The sequence below is a fragment of the Notamacropus eugenii genome, chromosome 3 (genome assembly GCF_028372415.1).
Source record: "Notamacropus eugenii isolate mMacEug1 chromosome 3, mMacEug1.pri_v2, whole genome shotgun sequence".
NCBI classification, from domain to species: domain Eukaryota; kingdom Metazoa; phylum Chordata; class Mammalia; order Diprotodontia; family Macropodidae; genus Notamacropus; species Notamacropus eugenii.
Genome location: NC_092874.1, coordinates 223,034,947 through 223,053,275, shown reverse-complemented (window position 1 = coordinate 223,053,275; position 18,329 = coordinate 223,034,947). Strand labels below are relative to the sequence as shown.

Genomic DNA, 18,329 nt, shown 5'->3' with positions numbered 1-18,329 from the left:
GGGGGTTTTTTTTCACTGAATTTACTAAAATCAGTGTTTGTGATGATATATAAATAGCTTCAGACAGGAAAACATAATGGTGCTTTCTAAATTTAGAAAATTGTTTTCCACAATATTTTTCTTGGTGTCTGACTGATAAAAGTTTTGGCTACTGAAGGAATTGATGATTAGCACTTCCTAAAGGAAGCCAAGCATCAAACTATAGGAAGCAATAGACCTATTGCTAGCTATACTAAACAACGCATGACTATCAACACTTTTTAAATAGTGGACCATCTCATAAATTATGTTAGCAAAAAACACTTTGGAGTGACAAATAGCTAAAGCATTCCTTGCACAAAATACCACCTTTCAGTGTAGGACTTACAAAAATTTGTGTAAAATTCTTTGTGACACACTAACTGCAAACTGACTTGTTTGTTCAGGACTGCTTTAATAATCTACACAGTAAATCCTTGCCTTCAATTTGGCTTATATTCATATATCACTTTACCACTTAATGGATTTGTGGCCGCTCAGAGAATTCTGAAGTGTAACAGGAAGCAATATAACAGGAAGGCCAATAAACTTGATCCCTAGTGTCTTGATGTAACAAAACTGACAAAAATTTTAAAATTTTCAGGATTTCTTGCTCAAAAAGTGAAAGAACTTCTTAAAGAGGTCTTTCTCAATAACTTCACCTAACATTCAAGGCCAGGCACAATTTGGTGCTACCCATGCTTTTCTTCCTATTTCTCATATATTCACTTCACTCAAACAGGATTAATAGTGAGCAGCCTATCCATGTCCTTCAATATTTACCTCTATAATTTCTATTATATACCATTTTCTAATCCATCTCCCAACTCTGTACCTCCTGAAAGGCAGGTCAAATAGCAAGTGTTCCATGAAGATTTCTCCGATGTGATCAGCTAAGCCTGACTTTCTTCAAGTCTCACATAATAGTGTTTGCTCCTCTGTTGTGCATTAGAATCTATTTCCCACTAGTTGCATTTCTTCTTCTTCTAGTCTAGACACTCTGAGAAGCCAAGGCATGTCTCGATTGGTTTTTATATTGTTTCTAATACAACAGGCACATTTCAATAATTGATATGATTTTTGGTGAAACCATAAGCAGCAAGAAACTAGCTGTCATTCATATTTCAAACCTTTTCTTCCAAGTTGTATATGTTTTACATCCAACACTCTTGATTATCTCAAATGCCCTTTAATTTTTACAGGAATAAGACAAAATGATACATATATTAAGAGCTGACAATAATTTTGTAGGTAAGCTCAAAAATGAGTAGTTTGATTACAGAAGTACTAATGTATGAACAGCATATTTTGGATTTCAGATAATTATACAGAAATGCACATAATTCAAATACTTGCAATTCAGAAAACCTTACTCCCCATGAAAATATAAAATGATAATCTGAGACAAAATATCTATTTTTTTACTAAAAACTGTATAAACATAAAATAAGCATAAAAACACAACTTTAGAATTTATGAAGATTAACTATATAAAAATAGTCACTTTTTCTTACAAAGGTACCATTTATTACCTCACAAAATATCTTCTACAGGAATAATTGCTTTAAAATTGCATTATTTTTAAACTGATAGGCCCTACATTAGATTTTGATTAGAAAAACCCTCTTGGAAAAATACTTTGGTATGTATCTTGAGCTGATTTTTAAAAATCCTCTAAAATAATTTTAGGGGCTTGTAAACATTTCTTTCTATTAAAGCACAGTAGAATAAGTAATGCATATCAGCTGCATATAGAATCAGCAACATGATTTATTATGATCCATTTAGAGAAACTTACCACACCCAAAAAAGCAAAACCAATACTATTTTTTAAAAACTCTCAAATGTTCAAATTGTTCTGTCCAGTTTACTAAAATATTTCTATAAAATGATTGGAATACTTCTTTGTAAGTTTCATTTTCAGTTCAAGTGGCTTGGACATCTTGAAAAACAAAACCTGAAAAATGATTATGCCCTGTTTTTCTTGCTAAACCTCTTGCAAACATTTTTTAAAAGATCATTTTAAAGACTTGACAGCTGAGCAAAGTACACATAATTTATACATTTTACAAAGCATTAGAATTTCTTTTAAACCTGCAGTTTAGAATATTGGCAGACAAGAATATTTACATAAACAATTAAAAAGGGCATATTTCAGAACCTAGTAAGTGCTGAAAATCTATACCAATAAAATGTTGGTAAAAAAAAAAAATCAAACTTCCATTAATATACTGTCTTAAGTTGCAAACTTTCTTGATAACTGCTTTCTGGGAAATTCAAATTGTTGGAAATTCACTTTCTGTTGATCAGGTACCACTGTTAATGTTAATTCCAATAGAAATTCCAGTTGTGCCAGGAGCTTGCTTGAAGTCCTCTTATTTCCATAATGTACTATCACCAGCATCTTAGAAATAAAATCTTTTGTCTTTGCTGCCACTCATAGTTTTCAAAGTTTCATTTTTGACCTTTTAGTTTATAAAATTCCATACAAAAAGAAAATCCATTTAGTTTTTAGGTGAGTCCATAAAATCTATCTTCACTTTAGACATTTTTATGGGAGTAGAGATCTTTTAAAGTTTTTAATTCTTCTATTAAAGTTTTATTTTGATTTTCCAAGACTGCAACTCGATTTTCCAGACACTTAACATATTCTTTTTTCTTTCTACGGCATTCTCGAGCAGCTTCTCTGTAATTAAATACAAAAACAACCAAATGAAATTAACTTCATGGACATCATTATGGACAGTAGAGATGGGCCCTAAATTAATTAAGATAATGGTGTGCACTGCCTTTGTGAAACTATCTGGTGTTTTTAATGATCCCAAGTTTCTCCCTCAAACAAAGGCTCATAATTTTAAACATTAGCATTCTTTAACTGTGTATGGCTGAAAAGTCCTACAGTAATCATATTCTCCAAAAATTAAAGTTGTAGGTCATACAAAGGGAAATGGGAAGCACAAGTTAGGCATGAGCTATAAAATAACACCAACTAAGTCCAGAGGCAACAAAGAATTGTAGAGAAAAGATGGCACAAAGGGATGTTATTAAAGACATCTATTTGTAGCAGAGGAGGCAAGCTGGTCATGTAGTGGGGGAGAGCCCCTGTACTCCACTGGAATCTATGCAATGTCAAAGGAGATAAAAATAGAATTCAGTCAGTCAGACTAACTTCATCATTGTCTTTTCTGACAATATTCCATTACTAGTAGATCAAGGGAATGCCATTTGTTTTGCTGTTGTGGACAGACTACAATCTGAATTTTTGTTGTTCAGTCTTCTCATGACCCTATATGGGGTTTTCTTGGCAGAAATACTGGATTGGTATGCCATTTCCTTCTCCAGTTCATTTTATAGATGAAGAAACGCACACAGGGTTAAGTGACTTGCCCAATGTCACATAGCTAGTAATTGTCTGATGCTGGATTTAAGCTCTGGTCCTTCTGACTCCAGGCCTAGTGCTCTATCTAATGTGCCACCATGGCTGCCCTATGCATCTAGATTTTAGTAGAGCTTTTAAACCAGATCCAAAGAATGAATGTTAATTGATCTATGTCAATATGAGGGATCCTTTCCCCTGTTCCTTAATATATTACACACACTGACTTGTTTAAAGGCTGCTAATCAAATATGCGAGAGACCCAAAACTTAGTGGTGTTAGTTAATAGATGTCCCTCCAATGATGCAGACAGCAACCTATCCATGCCTGCCTGTTCTTGTATACCTTTTGCCATGTCCTCCCATTAATTCACCACAGGGCACTTCTTTGAATTTGGTTACTTCTTTGAATTCTCTTCATATTGTGTGGATGCCAGTGGAGCTGAAGAGGCTGTCCAGTGTGCCTCATTCATCCATTATGAATAAACCAGACATGGCCCAATAGCCAATGAAACAAAGTTATTATCTCTCACACGTGCTCTGTGACCTGCCTACTACCTTGTTTTGCAGTCATACATTTTCCTGATGAAAGGCTTATAATATTTCTTCTGCATAATTGCTCACTTGCAATATTTTTCAGCCCATTTACGCCAACCAAGTTCTATATTTCTGCTAAAAAAAAATCAATTATAGAAGAACTAAATAATGTCACATTTCTGACAAAATACATGCTATCTTAATAATCTCTGCTAGGAGAACCACAGCTGATTAAGAGTAAGAAAAAAAGGTAGTATGGAAAATAAGAAAATACAGCATGTTACATGTGGTAGACTATAAAATATGGAGATAATCAGGCTTCAATGGTCCACTGCAAATAAATCAGATGTAGCCTAGCCAATGAAACAAAGTTGGCATGAAATGCTATCAAATTCTCTAATATAGGGGTTCTCAAAGTGTGATCTGTGCATTCCTAGGGGACCCCTGAAATCAAATCTATTTTCAAAATAATACTAAGACTTTTTTTTGCCTACTAAAATACTCTTTTTTCCAACTACATTATCTGGGTAAAGCTAGATTTTCTTTATCTGCTTCAACCAAAATATCCTATTGTAAACTAAATTAAGTCAGATATTAAGGAGATTTGCAAAAATATGTAAAATAATTTCATTTTTCTCATTAATTTTTCTGTTTAGAAAAGTTATTTTGAAAACTGTAGTTCAATATATAGCAACAATGTCAATTTTGAGAATTTGCTTAAAGGTTAATCACATATCATATCATAGTACTTACCTATTTTTCATTAATCTTATTTCTCTTTTCAATTGTGGATCATCTGTTTTGGTTGTCTGAGATGTTATAGTGACTGGAGATGTCATCACTACTGTCTGTGGAAGATTAGTATTTGCTGGTGTGGCACGAATCTGGTAAGTCTGCATATCTCCTGATGCAGCTGCACAGTCAGAAGAGGAAGTATTAAAGGACATTCAAAAATATTTGGAAGTAGTTTTATGGAAAATATCTACATATATATGCATATATATATATATATATATATATATTAAATATGCTTACTCTGTACAACCACTTGGTTGCTAGGGACAAGAATCTGCTGTCCATCAGATGTCTGTGCATACTGAAGAATTGTTGTTCCTTGTTGAGTATTGCCTGCATTGGTCATTGTTAATGCCTGCAGCCCCTGTACTCCATCTGTGCTTGGACTGGCCAGTTGTAATGTTCCATTTGGGGCAATGGCAACTTCAATTGAGGGAGAAAATAAAATAGGGCATTTAATTTTTCGAATGTATAATATAGTAAAACTTCATTAATTTGATCCCAGTATTTCATAATTCCTATAGATTGGCCTCAAGTTTATTACGAAAAATGATTAACTGAGTTAAGCCCAAACTATTTTCAAGCATTTTCAAATCCAAACTTAACAGCACTATTTGTACACAGATGATGTTAATTATAAATGGTTCTTATCTAGTCACTAGAAGAGGTCTAGAAGGAGCTCTATTTAGTAATATTTAGTGATTCTACCCCTAGTATGAGCTTCACGGAGCTCCCTTTCAATGCTGAACTTCTTTACCCCTTTGAAGGAGATAAGTGGTGGTGGTAAAAAAAACAAAAACAAACCTACTTCCCAAATTTGACCTGCTAAAGAAAAATAAAACAGTCACTCTCATTTTCCCCACTTACTAAGAGAACTTATTAATATAGCTTGGCATATGCTTCTTTAAGGGAAAAAATTAAATATTCTTGATTCCTTTCTCAGTGCTGAAACACAAGGGGGAAAGGAAATTTAAAATTTCTACCACCATGTCTTTGAATCCCTCCTCTCTTCACTTTAGGACCCCTCAAGCATTTCTATGCAGCTATCACTGGCTGCCACAAACACTCTCTTGCTTTCTACATGTCCATTAGTGGACTTAATAATCAGATGGGCTAATGGCCTTAATGACCAGCAGGTAGAGACTTAATAACTAAGGAGTAGATTATTTTCAACCTAATGCTTTGTCTTCATTAATAGCTATAGTACATCAAGAGGACATACTACGTATTAACTATTTACCTTGAAAATAAATGCAAACAAAAGTTACTACTTTGTCATAGCCAGCAACACACAATTTGTTATGCAAAGAAAACTTAGGGAAAAAAGTAGTTATTAAATAAACTGATAAGTTATTAATAGCCATACAAGTCCCTGACTCTAATTTACAGAAGGGCATTATCAGATGGTGGTATCTGTATTTATCTTATCTTTCTATACTGTTATCTGTAAGTTTCCCTATGATCAGTGGATTTTTATTGCCCCAGAACACTGAAAAGCACAGGGGATTCTGCACAAATCAGATACATCTTGTTGATTACAAATAATCTTCCTGAAAAAATGCTAAGACTCAGGGTGGTTGATAACCTGCCAAAAATTTAACCAGTATTTGAGTGGCAGAAACATAAATGCTCCACAATAAGTCAATTACAGAAAAGGCTTCAACCCAGGCTGATAATCTGCTTTTATAGATTAATTTTTCTCCTTTTACCAGACTCTAATCCAGATGATGGCTTTTGATCACATCAAAGGTCACAGGTATAACTGTACAGTAACTAGAATAAGACCATGTACCAAATAAAACACACTGGTCCCTCCCAAATAAAAAAAGGTCTAGTCTAGATTTCTACTTCATTTGCATCTCAGGCCATTGCCAGTCATTCTGACTTTTGCCTTGCCACTGGACTTCAATGACTCAGGAAGAGAGGGTGAGGTTGCCAACTTTTGGTAGCTCTGCCTCACTTCAATCCAATTCAGCAGCAAGCCAAGACTAGCGCCCTGGGATATCAGTGGCTCTCTTCAAAAACCAAGGAAGAACAACAACAACTTCATATACATACTGTATTGTCCAGTGCTAGTCTGGTAGATAGGAGTTGGGACAGACATAGATGTGACTGTTGAAACTCCAGGGTTTTCTACGTCTCCCTTTCTGTCTCTGGTATCTTCTGAAGAAAGATCGTTTAAGATTTTTCTGTGGAAAAAATAGAATTCCATTAACTCACCACTGATGGAAAGTCAAAATTCTATACTGGTTTATTTATAATTACATTAACTTTGCAAAAGTTCATTAAAACTAGCTAACTCCCCATACAATTTTGTTAGTATAGTTTGAAAATTAACTACGGTATACCTAAATAACATTTTCATGAGACTATGCTACATGCCAAATACCTTACTATTCAAATCTGTAAAAATTTTTAATTGATGTCTGCCTGAAGATCAGAAACATGAAGTAATCTTCCCTGAACTGAAAAACAAGGGGCTGGATAAAGTTAGAAACATGAATGAACAAAAAAGAATTTATTAAGCATTTACTACATGCCAAGTATTATATACTAGGTACTGTAGATACCAACATAAGCTACTTGGGGAAGAATTTCCTATTTGATTAGAACTTTTGGGAAAGCACGAAAACAGTTCACCAGAAATTATGTTTAGACAAACCAATTATACTATCTACCACAAGTTGAGAACAGATTTATGACCTGAATATAAAAAGGTCATGTCATAAAAAAAATTATACAAGAAGATCAGGTACTTTTCATACCTGCAGCTGAAGAAGAATTCTTAACCAAACAAGGGATACAGGAAATTGCAAAACTTAAAACACATTATTTCAATTATGTTCGTTTGAAAAGCTTTTGTACAAATTAATGTATATAGGATAGGAAACTGCTGAGAAAAAAAATTGTGCATCCAATATCTCTGACAAGGTTCTAATTTATAAGATATAAGATTCTAATCTATAAGATATATAAGTGGCAGAAATATTAAGACCAAGAGCCTTTCCCAAAGGATATATGGTTAAAGGATATGAATTAATGGTTCTCAAAAGAAATGCTAATTATTAAGCCCACAAGACATCAATCAAGCACTATTGAGTGCTTACTATGTGCCAGGCCCTGTAGATACAAATACAAACATGAAATAGTCTTTCTTTCGGGAAGATATTATGCATAGGAAGTCACACACAAAACAGATACATAGTTATTGTAAAGGGAGAGGGAGAAGAGCCAGAAGCTTGGGAGATCTGGAAAAGCTTCATGTAAAAACACTGAAGTTGAGCTCTGAAGAAAACTAGGGACTTTTAAAGAGTAGAAATAAGGAAGAAGTATATTCCAGGCATGCAGGATAGCCAGAGTAAAGGCACAGGGTGGGAGGTCAAGTATAAGGAATAGTCTGAAGATTAGCTCAAAGTGTATTAAGGGGTTGGAAAGTTAGTCAATAAATGTTTATTAGACACCTATAAAGCACAGGCATTGTGCTATGCTGAGGATATAAAGAAATGTTAAAGAAAGTCACTGCACTCAAGAGGTATTTAGACAAAGATTATCTAACCAATGCAGAACCCCCTTCACAACTTCCCAAACTGCTATTCATCTTGTCTTTGTTTCAACACTTCCAGTAATATGCAACTCATTCCCCTGCCATTTTCAGATAGTTCTTCTAATCATCAAAAAGTTCTAGTTAACAGATGTAATTCTGAATCTTTAACTTTTACCAGTTATTGGTCCAAGTTTTGCTCTCTGGAGCCACACAGATTTCTCCTTATAACACAATACTTCAAATACTTAAAGATGGCTATTGCGTTCCATGTGCTACCCTTTAACTCTCTTGGCAACAAATATTCTCATAATATAAGCTCATAATATAATTCTCATAATATAAGCTAAATAATAGCCCCCAGTTTCCTTCAATTACTTTTCATGGTTTCCAGATCCACATTCCTTCACAATAAATATGTAATGTAACAGCTATAATTTAAAGTGAAAAACAAAGAACTTTCTGATCCTACAAAAACTATTTAGTACATGTGTTATAATGTAGCATCTTATATGATAGATCATGGGAGTTCTAAATTTTTTGTAGTTCACAGACTGATTTAGTGAGACAAAAGTCTACATGGGCCACTAAACTCATTCTCCATTCGTACTTGTCACACACTCAAAACAGTAGAATTAGTGGGAAAACTTGGTATTGCCTTTGACAAAATAGCTTTTTAAAAATTAAATATCAACCACAAAACAAATAGAAACATTAACACAATTACTAATCCAGCGCCCACTTCAAAGAGTTTCACAAAGCACTTATAGGCCCCAAACAATACTCTTAAAATTTATTAACATGGTATTGTCTAATGACCTTAATAATGCCATTTTAATTTCTAATGCAGAACAAGGTGATTTAATTAACATTTCAGGCTCTTAGAAGTTCTTGGAAACTCTCTTCATTGAAGTTTTCCCACATCAGAAATGAAGTGGCCCTTCTATTTCTCATTCTGATATACTCCTCACTTCCCAGTCCATGAGAGCATTTCGATTAATGTCTACAGATAAGGCAAATATTCAAATGTATACTCTATGGTCATCTATCTGTCCCTGTGACATTTTTGGTTTTTGCATTTTAAATAATTTTTACTGATGTTTTGTTTTTGTGTCACCTAGATTTTCCAGTGTATCAACTGTTTCCCACCCCCCTCCTCTCACCACCCCTCACTTACTTCCAATGAAGCATCCATTAAAACAAAGAATTAAAGAGGGGGGGAAACGTATAACATCATCTGTGGGGTATAAGGGAACAAAGTGAATAGAGCACTTGGCCTAAAATAAGACCTTGGTTCAAACCTAGATTCAGAGTCACCTGTGTTACATGTCTGCCTCAGTTTCTTTAACTATAAAATGAAGATAACAATAGAACCTACCCCCCAGGGTTGTTGTAAGAGTCAAATGAGGTAATAATGGAATAATACTTAGTGCAGGGTCTGGCATACAACAGATACTTAATAAATGCTTGCTTCCTTCGTTTTTTACTTTTATATCTCTTCTTTGGAGTCAAGCTTGGTGATTATCTTTTTTAAAAATTTTAAAATTATAAATATCAAATAAAAACAGCTTTTCCATAAAACAACAAAAAAAGAGGCTGTATATGAAACTGCAAATCTCTAGATGAAGCTTACTTTTCTTTTTAACTATGAAACAAATGCAACCTGTAACTTTCAGCTGTGCTGCTGATTTGTGATTCTTCCTGGCCTTCCTTCAGTGCTATTCTGCAAATTTTAAAGGAAATGCTTCAATGACAGCGATTATAACATCACATAATTTGGTTTCCACTAATTTTCATAGTACATTACACAAAGTTTTGGAATTTAATAAAAGAAAAAATGTATGAAGCAATACTCACTTGTAAGATGGGCGCCGTGCTAAAATCCCCCGAGCTTTCTGTGAAGAGCCTATGCTATCAGATGAATCCTGAGAATCTTCACTATCTGACCAGGAGGATACCTAAAAAGTACATTTTATTTCATGATGACAAACAATACAATTAAAATATTCAAGACAGTTCTAATAAGATCTAATTTTCATACTATTACACTCAAAACAATTAGACACCACTCCAAATGCATTCACATGGCTGAATCTGATTTTGAGTATTAGAATCTAAAAAAAGCAACAATTTGAGGAAGTTTAATTCAGCACAGCAAATTAAGGAAATATCTATATCTATATACATAAGCATATATATATATTTATATATATATATATTTCAAAAAAACCAAAACAACATAACCAGAAATAAGCAAATAGATGTCTTCAAAACTATATTTCCATAGTGATATGTTGTGAGGAATTATACCAACTAACATGTTAGTAAAGAAAATGACTAGTTTTCTCAAAGTTCTCTAAGGACATATGTTCCTCTAATTTATTCCTCTGAAATTTATATATATTTACTCAAAGTATTTTATCATTAAAGCATCTATCAATGACGGCATCAAATATTTGCAACTAAATGCAATAAAAATGTTACATAGTTGCAAATAATTGTAAATTAGAAAAAGAGCTATTCAAATGTCAAACAGAAATGAGATTGTACTCTTAACACGTGGTACTGTTTAAAGCAATACTAAAATAATTAACTATTAACTCTTAATCAGATATGGAACGCATGTTATCCTAAACTTACCTACAAACAGAACAAATATTCTCCAATGGAAAGTTCCCTAAAATAGGGAACTTGTGTTATCCACTAGAACATACTGCTTCCCTGTGATGGCAGTTAATAAATATTTCCCTGATAACATGTTACTTCCTTGTAGTACAATTTACTATATGTTTTGTATCACTCTATTTTCTGTAGCACAGAGCCTAGCACAGTCAGGGCACTAAAGGAAAGGACTTCTAAAAGGGTTAAACTGTCTACCTACCAGGTTCTTTCCTGTCTGCCTGGCAATCAAATTTGGATTTGTAGCTAGACAAGAAAGAACTTCTCACTGAGCTATCATCTGTTTCTGTCCCACTTTCCTCTATGACGACAGATTTAGACAGACAATGAATAAATATGACTTCCTCTTTTACCTCACCAAGGATGAGTTTGCTCTTCAGGGAAAGGGAGAAGGAAACAAGTGCTATTTATTGTCTCACAAGCCCATGATTCCTACTTCCTCCCATTTTACTTTAGGCCTCCCCTTTGCCTACCAGGATAATCCTTCTACCACTGGACCTGCAAGTCTCCTTCCCTCAAGATCTATCTTTTCCCTTAAAATTTGAGCCCACCTGTCCTTGCAGACAATAAATCTAATGTGGATTCACAATAGCTAGAGGTTATATCCTACCACTCATAATACTATAAATGAGACAGTAACAATGTCAGATTAAGATTCAGGACATAAAAATTCATACTCTACCACATAGACCAAGTTTTCAGTTACCTGCACTGTCTGAACTTGTGGGGGGTGGATTACTGAAGATGACTGAGCAGTCTGGATGACCCCCTGACTCTGTACTTGTTCTCCAGAAAGATGTACAACTGTCATTGGTGCAGCTCCTCTTAGTGACATCTACAAATAAATATAAATTCAATTAACAAAATATTTACTTCATCTATGCACAGAAGAAAGGCAAAATTCTAATAATGGGGAATATTTGGGCTATATTACATATTACTTTTTGCTGGAAATAACTTGGTTGGAAAACAGCAAATCCAATTTTAAAAGGTAAAATGAATGTTACTTTCCTTAGCAATTTGAGCATAATTTCATCACAACATTGAGCTGACTTCCCTGTGTATTAGTAAGGTCCAGAGAATTGAAGTGATTTGCCCAAGGTTACATAACTTGTGTCAGGGACAAGTTTGGAATCCCAGTATTCTGGCTCCAAGGCCTATGTTCTTCCCACCATACCAAGTTTAATCTCATCATCTGCATGATGTTGCTGATATAAAGATGACTTAAGGAACGTACAGTCTAGTAGGGAGCTAGGACAAGAACATAAATGATTATAATCCAAATTAGAAATGTACAAGGTATTATTACTATGAGGAGAAGCACAAAGTAGGGAAAAGAAATGAAGGGGAAGAACAGGACACCAGGGAATTCATGGCAAGGACTCTTAAAGGATGAAGAATTACATTCCAGGTGTGGAATACACTAACCAGGACACTATACTTGGTTTCCTTTATTTTTTCATAGCCAGGAGGAAAAGCCAGCAAATCATTTGCTAAACTTATGAGAATAATGACAGTTTCACTGTCACAGTTTTAGAACAAAGGCACAGACATGGAAGAGGACAGGGTGAATTTAGGAACAGTGAATAGTACAGTTTGGCTGGAACAAAGAATTCATGAAGGAAAAGAGAGAGAAAGTGAGGTTGGAGTTAGACTGGGGAGGGCCTTGAGAAGGATGCTGGGAGTGAGGTTTATTCTATGATTAATGGATAGACACTGAAGTTGATCAAATTACACAGGCAGTTATATGTAGGATAAAATAGAAAGGAAAGGAATAGAGAGGCAGGGCCAACAGGAGGCTACTCTAGTAATCGACGTATGAAGAAGCAAAGCAGTGGCCATGGGAATGCAAAGAAATGGACAAGAGATGAGAATATAAATACACAGAACTTAGTAGCAATTTACCATCCCCTTTCTTCTGAATCCAAAGATATTTCAAGGGTTTGAGCCTAGATGAATGGAAGAATGGTGGTGCTATAGCCCAGGTTTTTGGGGAAAGCAGGTTAAGTTCAGTTTTGGACAGGCTGAATTTTTTTGATAAGATTGCCAAAGCAGGGGAAAAACCAGAGGGCCAAGGATATAGCCTCTTTGGCATTATTAAAAAACAAAACCAAAACAAACCCAACAGTTCATACAGATGTAAGAACCTACTTTAGGGCAAGGACTATGCCAAACCTCTTTTGTAATCCTCATAGCTTAGCACAAAACAACATATATAGCTCAAACAAATGCTCAAGCTCCAGGATATCACAAAACACTGGTAGCAAACTGCTTGCATTAGTTAATAAACATTATTTCTCTTTCATTAAAATTTCCTGTCAAGAAAGGTTCTCTACTGCTAACAAATTGGAACAATTATAATTTTAGTCACGTGAATCTTTTAACAAAGTATTACAACAAGTAGTTTAGAAAAAAGATTAGTAATTTGATTCTAAATTAAAAGTGATTGCGAATGGTCATCCCCCTTTCTAACACATAACCTACTGTCCACCTATCCATAACTAAGTTCTTGGTTAATACATGTGAAGAACATGTTTTCTTATATTAATTATGATATCACCTTTGATTTTTTTCCTTTTTAACTCTACGGAGAAACAGCTAGGAAATAAATTGTTAAATGATTCATAATAATGGTGTTAATTACCATAGTGTCCACTTAGGGTGGCTTTTAAGCTTTGAGGTATGCACCGCACTTTTTAATGTATGTTTTCACATGCATTAAAATTCAAAGGAAAAAAAAACAGTTTCCATTCAAAACAGAAATTATACAACCCACAAAAATAAGGCTTTCTTAACAGCAACAGACAGGTAACTGGACTAAATTAATGTTTGCCCACTAGTTGTCAGAAGATGATGGTAGAAGAAAAAGTCTAGACATCTGTAATAGTAATTTCATAGAATCACAGGAAATTTAGAATTGAAAGGGATCTTAAATGTCATCTAACCCAATCTCAAAGCATAAGTCTCTTTTATCAAAATCAAACTGAGGGTTTGACCACTTTCAGTTACCAGAAATTCATTATTTTATAGGATAACCTCTTCCCTGACATTTCTAATTGTTAAAAAGTTGTTCCATAAACATGAAGTCAATAAATAGCTGACTTCCTTTAACATCTACTCATGTAAGCTTTTCTTCTGCCCTCTGAAACTATCAAGAATACATTTAATGCCTCTTTGACAAGACAGCCCTTAAACTTTTCCCAAATCACTTTCCATCTCTGAGGCTCAGTTCCCTCATCAGCAAAATCTTTGATCCTATCAGAAAAAAGCAAGACATCCCATGACTTCTCTTCTCCAGGTTGAACCTAAGTGTTTCTTCAACCATTTCTCAAAGGACACAAGGACCCATTCTGATCACTTCCATCCCTCCAGATATAGCTCATCAAGGTCCCTGCACCTGAACATAAACTAGGTGGAGTCAGACCAGTGCAGAATACAATGGCACTGTTCATTCTTTTTTTGTAGATTTTTTTTTATTAACATGGACTCAGTTTACATTATTTTTTTTGGCAGTTCATATGACCAGTACTAACTTATATTAAGCTTGTGGTCAGCTAAAACACCTGTATCTTTTTCATATGAGAGGCATCATAGTGTATTGAATATGGACTTGGAGTCAGGAAGACCAGGGTTCAATCAAATCCCAATTTAGACACCAGCTGTGTGACCCAGGGCAAGTCATGTAACCTCCTTGTGCCTCAGTTTACTCATCTGTAAAATCAGAATTGGTCTCAGTGGTTTCCAGGACTTTTACAATTCCACATCCATGATTCTATAGGAATCCCACCAATTTTCCTTCCTTCTGCGTTTCTATGCTTAATTTTTAAAACTTAAGTTCATGTCTCTATTAGTTTAGGCCCATTATTCCTATCTGTCAAGACCTTCAAGGATCCTGATTCTTTAATCTGCCTCTTCCTTAACCACATCTGAAAGCTGTTCCCCTATGCAAGTCACTGATAAAATTAACACAAAGGATGCTATTCTGTAGCATGCCATGAGACACGCTCATCAGCTAGGTGGCACCATAATGCACACAATACTGGGCCTGATGTCAGGATGACAAGTTAAAATCATGCCTCAGACCAGTTGTGTGACTTAGGCAAGTCATTAACCTGTTGGCCTCAATTTCCTCATCTGTAAAATTGGGATAATAATAGCACCTACTCCAGGACTGTTGTAAAGATCAACTGACATAATTATAAAAAGCTGAGCACAGTGACTGGCATGTAATAGGCACTATGTAAATGCTAGCTATTATTATTCCATTGGATTGACATCCATCAACCAACCAATAACACTAAGTTTGTTTAACCAACTACTAAAACTACCTGATGGTAGTCCAAGTCTCTCTATCTTGTCCAGGAGGATATAATAAGGGACTCCTCACCTTTAAGAAATCATCTGTCCCCTTTGATACAGCAATATTGCTTCTAGGACTATATCCCCAAGAGATCATAAAAATGGGAAAGGGTCCCACATGTACAAAAATATTTATAGCAGCATTCTTTGTAGTTGCCAAAAATTGGAAGTCAATGGGATGTCCATCAATTGGGGAATGGCTGAATAAATTATGGTATATGAATGTAATGGAGTACTATTGTGCCATAAGAAATGATGAACAAGAAGACTTCAGAGAGGCCTGGAAAGACTTATATGACCTGATGCTGAGTGAAAGGAGCAGAACCACGAGAACTTTGTGCACAGCAACGACCACAGTGTGCGAGAGTTTTTTCTGGTAGACTTGGAATTTCGTAATAACGCAAGAACTTCTTAAAAAAAAAAAAAATCCCAATGGTGGTTCTCTAAGGCAAAATGCCTTCCACACTCAGAGAAAGAAATATGGAAGTCATTCGCAGAATGTAGCAGATCATGTGTGTGTATGTGTATGTTTTTGTGTATCATGTTTTGATTTGTTATATGATTTCTTCCATTTATTTTAGTTCAACTACATAGCATGACTATAGTGAAAATGTACTCAATAGGAAAGTATATGTAGAACCTATACAGAATTGTATGCGGTCGTGGGGAGGGAGGGGGGTAGTGGGGGGCAGGTGTGAGGGGGACAAAATCTCAATTGTATGGCAGTGATTGTTAAACATTAAAAAATAATAAAAAAAAAATTCCCAACGGTTTTCTAAGGCAAAATGCCTTCCACACTCAGAGAGAGAACTATGGAATTCATTCGCAGAATGTAGCAGATCATGTTTGTGTGTGTGTGTATGTGTATGTGTGTGTATTATGTTTTGACTTGTTATATGATTTCTTCCATTTATTTTAGTTCATCTACATAGCATGACTATAGTGAAAACGTATTCAATAGTAAAGTATATGGAGATCCTATATAGAATTATATGCTGTCTTGGGGAGGGAGGGGGGTAGTGGGGGGCAGGTGTGGTGGGGTAAAAATCTGAGTTTTATGGCAGTGATTGTAGAACATTAAAAAAATAAATAAAATAAAATTAAAAAGAAATCATTTGTCTATGCTATTTCTCTCATCTACCACGCAAGAAATGGAAATGAAGTTACTTCTTAAAAAAGGATGTCTTGGAATGACTTCATCAACTTTGGTAAACTCATGCAGGAGCCTAGTAATCACTACTTCCATTCCTAATACTCACAAACCATCTGTTTAATAATTTAGTTTAGAATTTTGCCAGAAACTGATGACAAAATCACTAGCTTGCAATGTCCAAAAATCTACCTTTTCTATTTTTAAAAAATTTGTTGCACACTGGTAATTAACCAAATTTAAGAATTTATGACTAACCAAAATTAGAAGGAAAGCAGAAAGCTAGGAAACAATTTTTACAGCAAGTATCTCTCATAAGGCCTCATTTTGGAGAACTGAGTCAAATTTATAAAAATACAAGTCATTCCCCAATTAATAAATGACCAAGGATACAAACACACATTTTTCAAACGAAGAAATCAAAGTTATGCATAGTCATAGCGGAAGAGTGCTCCAAAATCACTATTAATTAGAGAAACTGCAAATTAAAACAACTTTGAGGTACCACCTCACACCTGACTAATCTGACAAAAAAGAAAAATGGTTAAATGCTGGAGGGGATGTGGGAAAATTAGGACACTAATGTACTGTTGGTTGAACTGATTCAGCCATTCTGGAGAGCAATCTGGAACAATGCCCAAAGGGCTATCAAACTGTGCATACCCTTTGATCCAGCAATACTACCACTAAGTCTGTATCTTAAAGGGATAAAACAGAGCAGAAGGACCTATTTGTACAAAAATATTTACAGCAGCTCTTTTTGTGGTGGCAAAGAATTGAAAATTGAGAGCATGCCCATCAGCTGCGGAATGGCTAAACAAGTTGTGGAATATGAGTGTGACAGAATACCATTATGACATAAGGAACGACAAGCAGGCTGATTTCAGAAAAACCTGGAAAGATTTACACAAACTGATGCAAAGTGAAATGAGAATAAGGAGAACACTGGGTACATAGTAAAAGTAATACAGTACAGTGATCAACTGTGAAAGACTTTGCTATTCTCAAGAATACAATGCTCCAAGAAAATTCCAAAGGACTCATGATGAAAAATGCTACCCACCTCCAGAGAAGAACTGATGGAGTCTGAATGCAAATCAAAGAATACTATGTTTCACTTTTTTCCTTTTTTTCTTTTGCTTTGTCTTCTTTCACAACATGACAAATATGGAAATGTTTTGCATGACTACACATGTATAGCCTACATACAATTGTTTACTGCCTCAGGAAGGGAAGAGGGAAAGCAGAAAATGGAGAATTCAAAATGTTTAAAAAAAACCGAATGTTAAGTACACATTTAGTTGGGAATCCTACTCCATAGGAAAGTAAGGCAAGGGGACGAGGGGGGAAGAATGACAGAAGAGAGGACAGACTGGGGAAGGGGGTAGTCAGAAGCAAACAGGAACAGGGTCAAAGAGAATAGAATAAATGGGGGACTGGACAGGATGGTGGAAAATATAGTCTTTCACAACATGACTACTATGGAAGTGTTTTGCACAATCACACATATATAAACTATATTGAATTGCTTACCTTCTCAATGAGGATAGGTGGGGAAGGAAGAAGGGAGAGAATTTGGAACCCAAAGTTTTAAAAACAAATGTCAAAAAAAAATTGTTTTTACATGCAACTGGAAAATAAGATGTATAGGCAATGGAGTATAGAAATCTATCTTGCCCTACAAGAAAGTGAGAGGGAAGGGATGGGGGGGAGTCATAGAGGGGAGGGCAGACTAGGAGATGGGATAATCAGAATGCAAGCCTTCTTGGAGTGGGGGGTAGGGAGGAAATGGGGAGAAAATCTGGAACTCAAAATCTTGTGGAAATGAATGTTGACTAAAATAAATAAATTACTTTAAAAAATTAATGTTAAGAC

The 18,329-nt window shown here is 35.0% G+C and overlaps 1 protein-coding gene across 2 annotated transcripts in view; it reads right to left on the bottom strand.

The window, feature by feature from the left end:
* Nucleotides 1–1,191: 1,191 nt before the first annotated feature.
* ATF1 (activating transcription factor 1) overlaps nucleotides 1,192–18,329 on the bottom strand; it is a 32,802-nt gene continuing 15,664 nt past the window's right edge. For both annotated transcript variants that reach the window (XM_072654677.1, XM_072654676.1), the window contains 6 exons: nucleotides 11,652–11,780; nucleotides 10,124–10,224; nucleotides 6,784–6,914; nucleotides 4,966–5,148; nucleotides 4,684–4,843; nucleotides 1,192–2,704 (listed from right to left, as the gene is read on the bottom strand). In XM_072654677.1, the coding sequence (XP_072510778.1) occupies nucleotides 2,560–2,704; nucleotides 4,684–4,843; nucleotides 4,966–5,148; nucleotides 6,784–6,914; nucleotides 10,124–10,224; nucleotides 11,652–11,780 (849 nt within the window). In that variant the 3' untranslated portion in view covers nucleotides 1,192–2,559. The remainder of the gene's footprint in view (nucleotides 2,705–4,683; nucleotides 4,844–4,965; nucleotides 5,149–6,783; nucleotides 6,915–10,123; nucleotides 10,225–11,651; nucleotides 11,781–18,329) is intronic.